The sequence below is a fragment of the Amorphotheca resinae genome, assembly GCF_003019875.1.
Source record: "Amorphotheca resinae ATCC 22711 unplaced genomic scaffold M430scaffold_4, whole genome shotgun sequence".
NCBI classification, from domain to species: domain Eukaryota; kingdom Fungi; phylum Ascomycota; class Leotiomycetes; order Helotiales; family Amorphothecaceae; genus Amorphotheca; species Amorphotheca resinae.
The window spans coordinates 1,933,546-1,940,796 of NW_020194474.1; the positions used below are offsets into that span (position 1 = coordinate 1,933,546).

At 50.7% G+C, this 7,251-nt stretch overlaps 3 protein-coding genes across 3 annotated transcripts in view; 1 reads left to right on the top strand and 2 right to left on the bottom strand.

Annotated features, from left to right (window-relative positions):
- Positions 1-277: 277 nt before the first annotated feature.
- Positions 278-5,449, bottom strand: M430DRAFT_41244 (hypothetical protein). Its single transcript, XM_024867465.1, has 3 exons — positions 4,867-5,449; positions 826-4,803; positions 278-774 (listed from the first exon to the last, which is right to left on the bottom strand). Exons 1-3 carry the CDS (start codon positions 4,951-4,953, stop codon positions 556-558), a joined length of 4,284 nt encoding a protein of 1,427 aa, XP_024722650.1. The 5' UTR covers positions 4,954-5,449; the 3' UTR covers positions 278-555.
- A 359-nt stretch (positions 5,450-5,808) lies between these two features.
- M430DRAFT_99235 (hypothetical protein) lies at positions 5,809-6,499 on the top strand (the record flags this gene model as incomplete). Its single annotated transcript, XM_024870171.1, has 2 exons — positions 5,809-5,857; positions 5,910-6,499. 2 exons carry the CDS (start codon positions 5,809-5,811, stop codon positions 6,497-6,499), a joined length of 639 nt encoding a protein of 212 aa, XP_024722651.1.
- A 69-nt stretch (positions 6,500-6,568) lies between these two features.
- Positions 6,569-7,251, bottom strand: part of M430DRAFT_226325 (hypothetical protein) — a 1,713-nt gene continuing 1,030 nt past the window's right edge. The window contains exons 3-5 of the mRNA XM_024864735.1: positions 7,010-7,129; positions 6,824-6,938; positions 6,569-6,768 (exon numbers count right to left, since the gene is read on the bottom strand). Coding sequence (XP_024722652.1) covers positions 6,639-6,768; positions 6,824-6,938; positions 7,010-7,129 — 365 coding nt within the window. The 3' untranslated portion in view covers positions 6,569-6,638. The remainder of the gene's footprint in view (positions 6,769-6,823; positions 6,939-7,009; positions 7,130-7,251) is intronic.

Here is a 7,251-nt window from a genome sequence, read left to right on the forward strand (position 1 = left end):
GAAATGCAAAGACGAAAAGTGAACAATTTGCAAATTATGGAAACAGAAGAGGATAATGCATATTGGCTGACCTAGCCGAATGTGGAATACTGGATTCAATAGCCTTGTATGCTCTCCAGGATAAACTTATCTCAAGCAAGCTAGGTATGAGGCTCGACCCAAATTCCAGTCATCATCCACTGAAGCTCATTGGCGGCATCTCATTCAGCTTTGAGCGGTGGATCTTCGCGTTCATATCAACCGTTACTCACGGTTTGAATAGTCAACTAGTTTGCTGCTCATCCAGAGACCAATGAAAACCAGAATTCATGAATCTCTCATTGATACCTATATTACATACAGTACAGTACAATCTAGGTGAGGCATTAGCTGGCAGTGCCGTAAGCCACCTCGAGACAAGACATCCATGCTCTCCTCGTTATTTCTTTCCATGCGCAAACGCCTCTCACTGTACCAAAGCCAAACAAGCATAGGCAAAGCATCCAGTATGCAACTCCAGCCTCCAATACACCATTGCAAAACCAATACCACGATCCGCATCCCCATTCAGTAATATCAATCATCATCATCACTCTGAACACCGCTACTTCCGCCATTGGCATATTGAGAATTGTTGAAAGTAAGCTTCAGTTTTCCACTGTTGCCAGTGCTTGGCAATGGGGTACCGGCGTTCGTAGTTGGAGCAGTTGAGCCGCCATTGCGGGATGAATCGTCTTGATCACCAAGCTCGGGATGTTCATTAAGCTCCTCACTGATACGGGACAAGCAAGCAGCCTAAGACAGGTTAGCAATTGCAAGAGTAGTGTAACATATTTAAAAACTTACTTCTATTGCAACAGCATCAACATAGATCATGCTGCCGTCTTCATTGTACGTCTTGGCGTTGTTGCAAAGGAGCTGTATATCTTTCTTCAGATCGTTGAGACTCGAGTACTCTTCCTTCTTTATCTTCCTCTCGATCATCTTCATGGAGATCGGTTGGCTGATGAACTTATAGTAATCAGGGAAATCCTTCCTCGATGGGAGATTAACGAAGGGTCCGATGATGAGACGAGGGCCTTCATCTTCCTCGTCCTTGGAATCCTCATCATCGGAAGCAGATTCAAGGTTCATCAAACTATCATAAACAGTTTTCAAGCTGGCCTGAAGAGCAGCGCGGTTTTTGTCACCGGTCGATGCGCCGGCTTTGGGACGACCAGGGCCACCGCGCTTTCGCTTGGCGGGCGGCTCATCATCAAGATCGTCAGCCTTGCGCTTGTCAACCTTGCCAGCAGATTTCCGACCACGGCCCTTCTTCGGCGTTGGTTCGGGTTCCTCTGTACTGTCACGACTGCCCGCGGGGGAATTCTCAATGGAACCTGGAAGTTGGCCGAGTCTCTTGAGTCGGTTCTTTTCACGGCGTTCTTTCCGAGCTTGCTTCCGAGCGGCCGCAGCTTCCGGTGAATCTTCATCATCATCCACAGCATTCAACCACTGCTCTTCAGTGAGACCATCATCATACCTGACACGCGTCCGCTCTCGAGCACCACGGCCCTTTATTTCCTCGGGTTCGTCGGCGATTGGATTTCCGTCAGACAAGTAGATTTCAGGGAGCTCGGATTCCGCCATGAGTCGTGGGATTTTCTTGCTTCCCGCAACACTGCCGTAGATCGGATCCTTGGCCCTTGCTTCATCTATCTCCCTAAAGGCGGCAAGCTCTTCATCTGAACGAGCAAGGATCATGTTGAGATCTTCATCATCCATTTCCTCCTGCTCCATCGACTCAGCGGCCTCCGCAGTCTCCAGCATGACACGCAGCATAGCGTCACGATCTGTCTCAGATGACTTGTTATCGAAGCGACCAGCTTGAATAACTTTACCATCCATATCAAGCTTGAATTTGGCGCGCTCCAGAATCTTCTCCTCCACGGAGTTTGAACTGATGAGTCGCAGAATACGAACCTCATTCTTCTGACCAATACGATGTGCACGATCTTGGGCTTGCAGATCCTGATGAGGATTCCAATCGGAGTCGTAGATAATAACTGTATCAGCAGTCTGCAAGTTCAATCCGAGACCACCAGCACGCGTGGAGAGCAAGAACATAAAGTAAGGGGAGTCGGGAGCATTGAACTCGCGAAGAAGTTCAGAACGATCATCAGACTTCGTGGTACCATCCAACCGCAAGTATTGAATTCCACGGTAACGCAAATAATCCTCCATGATGTCCATGATAGCCGTCATTTGGAAGAACATTAGCACTCTGTGTCCAGTCTTCTGATATTTCGGCAGGATTCGGTCGAGCAGTTCAAATTTACCAGCTGTTCGCCAAAGCAGGTCATTACTTGTATTTGTCGGGTTCATTTGATTCTCGACTTCATCAAACACAAAGGGGTGGTTGCAAAGCTTTCGTAATTGCATGATCATGTTGCTCAGACCACGCGCCCCGGTTTTCCCACCCTGACCATCACTGACGACCAGCTTGTTGTGGGTAACCATTTGCTTGTAGAGACGAGCTTGAAGTGAGGAGAACTTGCACTTAATAACCTTCTCGGTCTTATCTGGCAAGTCCTTCTCGACATCTTTCTTGAGACGACGCAACAAGAATGGTCGCAAAACCTTGTGCAGACGACGAATGACGAGGATTTGTTCTTCTTCCGTCAACTCCATTTTATCCTGACCACCAGTGTTTGCAAAAGGTGTATTAAACCATTCATCAAAAGATTTGACTGATTTGAAAATGGTAGGAAGTACGAAGTTGAGGAGGGCCCACAGCTCAGGGAGGTTGTTTTGCAGCGGAGTTCCAGTGAGAATAAGACGGTATCTGGTGGAATAGTACTGAGTAAGAGTCGCGCTGAGCTTGGAGTTAGAATTTTTCATACGATGACCCTCATCAATGATCATGTGAATCCACTTGATCTTGCTCAAGATGGGTCTATCTTTGATGATGTACTCGTAAGTAGTCAAGAGAACCTGGAAGTTTCCATAACGGATTTGCTGCTGCTGTTGCTTTCGTGCCAAGGGAGGGCCTTTGTACACGACTCTTGAAATTGCTGGTGCCCATTTCTCGAATTCGAGATTCCAGTTAGTCAAAGTACTGAGAGGCACAATGACCAAGAAGGGACCATTCTGCTTCTTCTTCTCGATGAGATAGGTAAGTAAACTGATTGTCTGGATGGTTTTTCCGAGACCCATCTCATCGGCAAGGATACCGTTCAAGTTGTTGTTGTAGAGTGAGATCATCCACTGAAGACCCTTCAGCTGGTATTCCTTAAGCGTACCACCAACCAAGATTGAGGGTTGAGAAGTGATCTCTTCCTTGATGCGGTGAGCAACAGCATAGTAATCAATCTTTCTATTATCTTGCTCCTCGTCGCCGTCTTCATCAGACTCGTCATCTCTGAGAAACTCCTCGGCACCATCGCCATATCGCTCGGCAGCATTGCGCTGTTGCGCCTTGACGGAAGCTGCGAGCTGTGACAAAAAGCCATCGGTTTGTCTGAGAAGGTGAGTGATACGCGTATCTTTGGCTTGGTCGAGCAACTTCAAGTACGCCTCTTCATCGTTGGACTTCAAGGCTGCAAGACGTTGCTTCGCTGTTCGCTCGATTCTCTTCTGTTCTTCCTTTTCAATGTTCTGGTGTTGTGTTAACATCATGCGACCCAGCTTCTGCATCTTTTGTCTCTGGTTTTGCGCAGCTGTGTTGAGTTCTCTCGCATGGTTAAGGACCGTCTGGAGATAATCAGTGTGCTTCTTCTTCTCCCGGGACTCGCGAGCATCGCGTTGTTGCTTCTCCAATTTCTCGGTAATGCGCGCCTCCCGCAAGGACTGCTTCTTCATGCGGCGGTAGTGGCTACGGTTGGCAGTCATTGCTAGATTATCGTACTGGATCATCTGTCGACTGATCCTTTCCCGCATAGCTCTTTGCTTCGCATAGAGGCCCAACATCTTCATCTCGATGAGGGCCTTACGCTTCAAAGTGTCTTCCGGGGTGAGATCCTCGTTACGCGTATCCCAGTGTGCTACATTTGCAGGAAGAGACCTAAGTTCGGCCAACCGAGCTTGCATACGGTTGTACACAATGGTTTCCCGCTCGTTTCGAAGTTTCTCGACGTCAACGCCCGAAGGCATGATGCTTGGGATCATAGGCCGCATCTCTCTGTTATTGTGTGCAGAGTAGCTGATCTTGGCCATGAGTCCTGAACGGGGTGACTTGAAACCAATATACTCATGTTTCTTCATGGCAGTTGTGTCCTTGTCACCGGCCGCAGTATCAATGCCATCAGTCTGAGACTTCGCATCTTCTCCACCCGTGGCAGCAGCCTGAAGGGTCTGCTCAACAGCTGCCATCATCTTCTTTTGCTGGACAGCGAAGAGAGATTGCTGCACAGCCTGCGGGATCCCTTGATTCCTCGACAGGCATTTGAAAGCAAAAATCTGGTTCTTGAGTATGCTCAACTGCTCAGGAGAAAAGTAGCCACTGCCAGCGGTTGTGTTTCGCTGCACAGCGCCTTTGGCACCAGAAGCGGGTATAGCAGATGGCCCAAGAGATGTCGCAGTTGGCGCCTGAGTAGTCGGCGAGGAATTCGTAGGACCGGCAGTGCGTGCATTGATGCCATTCGGAGTCGCAGAACTCAATGCAGCATTTTGTTGTTGTTGTTGATGATTCAGCATCTGCTGTTGTTGTTGGGCAAAAGCAGCTCTCTGCTGATTGAAGATGCGTTGTTGTTGGATGTTCTGTTGCACGTTCTGGAGGTGGTTGTGGACTTTGATAAATTCAGGGTCGGTCTCCGAAACTCCTTGGTCTTTCATCTGCTTATACTTCTGTTGAACGTTAGTCTATATCCAAGATGCAATCAGGCTTTGAAGGACGCGAGGGGTTCCTACCAGATAAAGAGCCTTGATATCCTGGGGCGGCATGGGGGTGGGATTGCCGGGCTGCTGAGCAGCAGGGGCAGTCTGAACTGAAGCCATGCTGGCGCTTGCAATTCAGGACCCGGAATAGACTTTGGTAGATAGTTAAGCTTGACTGCGCATCAGGAGCGAGCCTTGCGCATCAGGTTGACGTGACGGAGAGGCCTCGATCGTAGGGCGCGAGCGCAAGTACGCGGTCCGCCACGAGCCTGAGCCAGTGGTGTTGGGGAGGTGAATCGCGGATGTCGTCGCGCGATAGAAAAGGGGGGTTGGCGCGTCTGTTGTTGACGGTTGACGCCTCGTGGGAGGTGGATGAGGCTTGGCGCGAAAGTCCCTTTGAGGTCGTGATGGTTTTGGTGACCAAATGGGCGACCTATTCGAGGGGAGCCTTGGGGCGATCGATCAAGCCGGGCGACGACGTGGTGGGCGAGTAAGCGCGCGGGTCACGACGTGTCGAGCGGTCGAGGTGGTTTACAATCCGTGAGGCTAGGGGAAAGGGGGGGTGGAGGGGGATTGGCGACAGAAGCGGTTCCTCGTTGATGGAATCTGGCTGTCGCGGCAAGATTGATGTGCTGTGTTCTGAGAAACTCTCGCCTGGAATCCAAAAATGCCACCGAGCGGATTCCTGAGCACGCTAGACGGCGCGCTATGCTACAACGGGACACGTAGGCGAGAACACGCTCCAGGATAAACGGGATCACGTGGACCCGGTTAGCATTGAAGGGCGCGGCCGAGATCAGCCTTGCGCGAAAGGCAAGGTACGCAATCATTTCATTTCAACTGACACCTGTCTCGCCGGCCTCCACCTCCCCGCACATCTAGCTCCTATGAAGAGGGCCCTGCATCCGGAGCTAGAGCTTACACTCTTTACAATCACTTGAATCCCTCGGCCAATCCCTAGCCGGGCGCAGGATCATGTATCATCTAGCAAAGGGGCTGTATTTGTACGCAACGAGTAAAGAAGGTTGGCTCAGTTCCTTCCGGCCCTCGTAGCCCCTTACTGACGTCTAATGCAGAGTACTCGGTTCTCCTCCTCGGCCTCGACAATGCCGGAAAGACCACGTTCCACGAGCAGGTCAAATCGCTCTTTCTTCCTAACAACCCCGCGCCGAAACTAAAGACTGTGCCGACGGTCGGGCAGAATGTCTCGACGATTACACTTCCGGACATGTACCTGAAGATCTGGGATGTGGGGGGCCAGCACAGCCTGCGCAAGCTGTGGCAGAGTTACTACAGCTCCTGCCACGCCATCGTCTTTATCATCGATAGCACGGACATCGGCGACGGCAATTTGGAGAACGATCGCAGTGGCAGGTTAGAGGAGTGCAGGCTGGTGTTGGAGGATGTCCTGCAACACTCGGAAACCGAGGGTGTGCCATTGCTAGTTTTGGCAAACAAGCAGGATAGGGAGGATTGTGTGGAAGTGGTAAGAATTAAAGAGGGCCTGGTGAAGAAGGTTTTTGAGGGCGAGAAAGGTGGCAGTATTAGGGACTCGAGGGTCTTGCCTGTGAGTGCGTTGACGGGGACGGGTGTGACGGAAGCGGTAGAGTGGGTGAGGAGCCGGGTTAAATGGAATAAGGAGGGGAGGCCTCCAGTTATGAGATGAAAGCGATCTGGTGTGAGGTTTTCTTCTGAAGTTAAACAGCGCGGCGTTCCGGTAAGGTTCTTATGAGATCAAAGGATAGATTACTCATGCAGCTCGGATTTTGAATACCATTTCATTCCATCCATCAATACCTGACCAGCTATTCTATACCAACACATTCTCTCAGAAGTCCCGTCTCGGTGTCCTGCACCAACCCAACAACCTGCATTCCCTTGAAGAACGAGCTCTCTCTCAGAAGTGCCACATCCTCCTTCACCGTCTCTTCCGGACTAGATTTCTTATCAGCAAGCGCATCCTACAACAGCAACCCCAGACAGAACTCACTCAGCAATCGCCCCAAACACCATCCCATCTATATCGTGCGCTTCCTCCGGGCCACTGGCTCTCTTCTTCAAACTCTCCTTGATCTGCTCTTCCGTCACATGGCACAATCCACAATCTCAAAAACCCATCTTTCTCAGTACGGTACCTCTCACCGGTGGAAAAGGGGACAGGGGGGGGAATATCTACCGGTATGATGAATAACCATAATCAGGCCCTTCTTACCTTCACCTCCAACCGCCGTGAGGACATATAATGAGCTCAGAGCGGGTCGCACTCGACCACCTGTTGTACGGACTACCGTTGCTTCTAAATCATAACATATCTTCAGTCAAGTTGGAACTCACACGAGTTTGAACCGCGAAATATCTACCCCCCCCCCCCCCCCCCCCCCCCCCCCCCCCCCCCCCCCCCCCCCCCCCCCCCCCCCC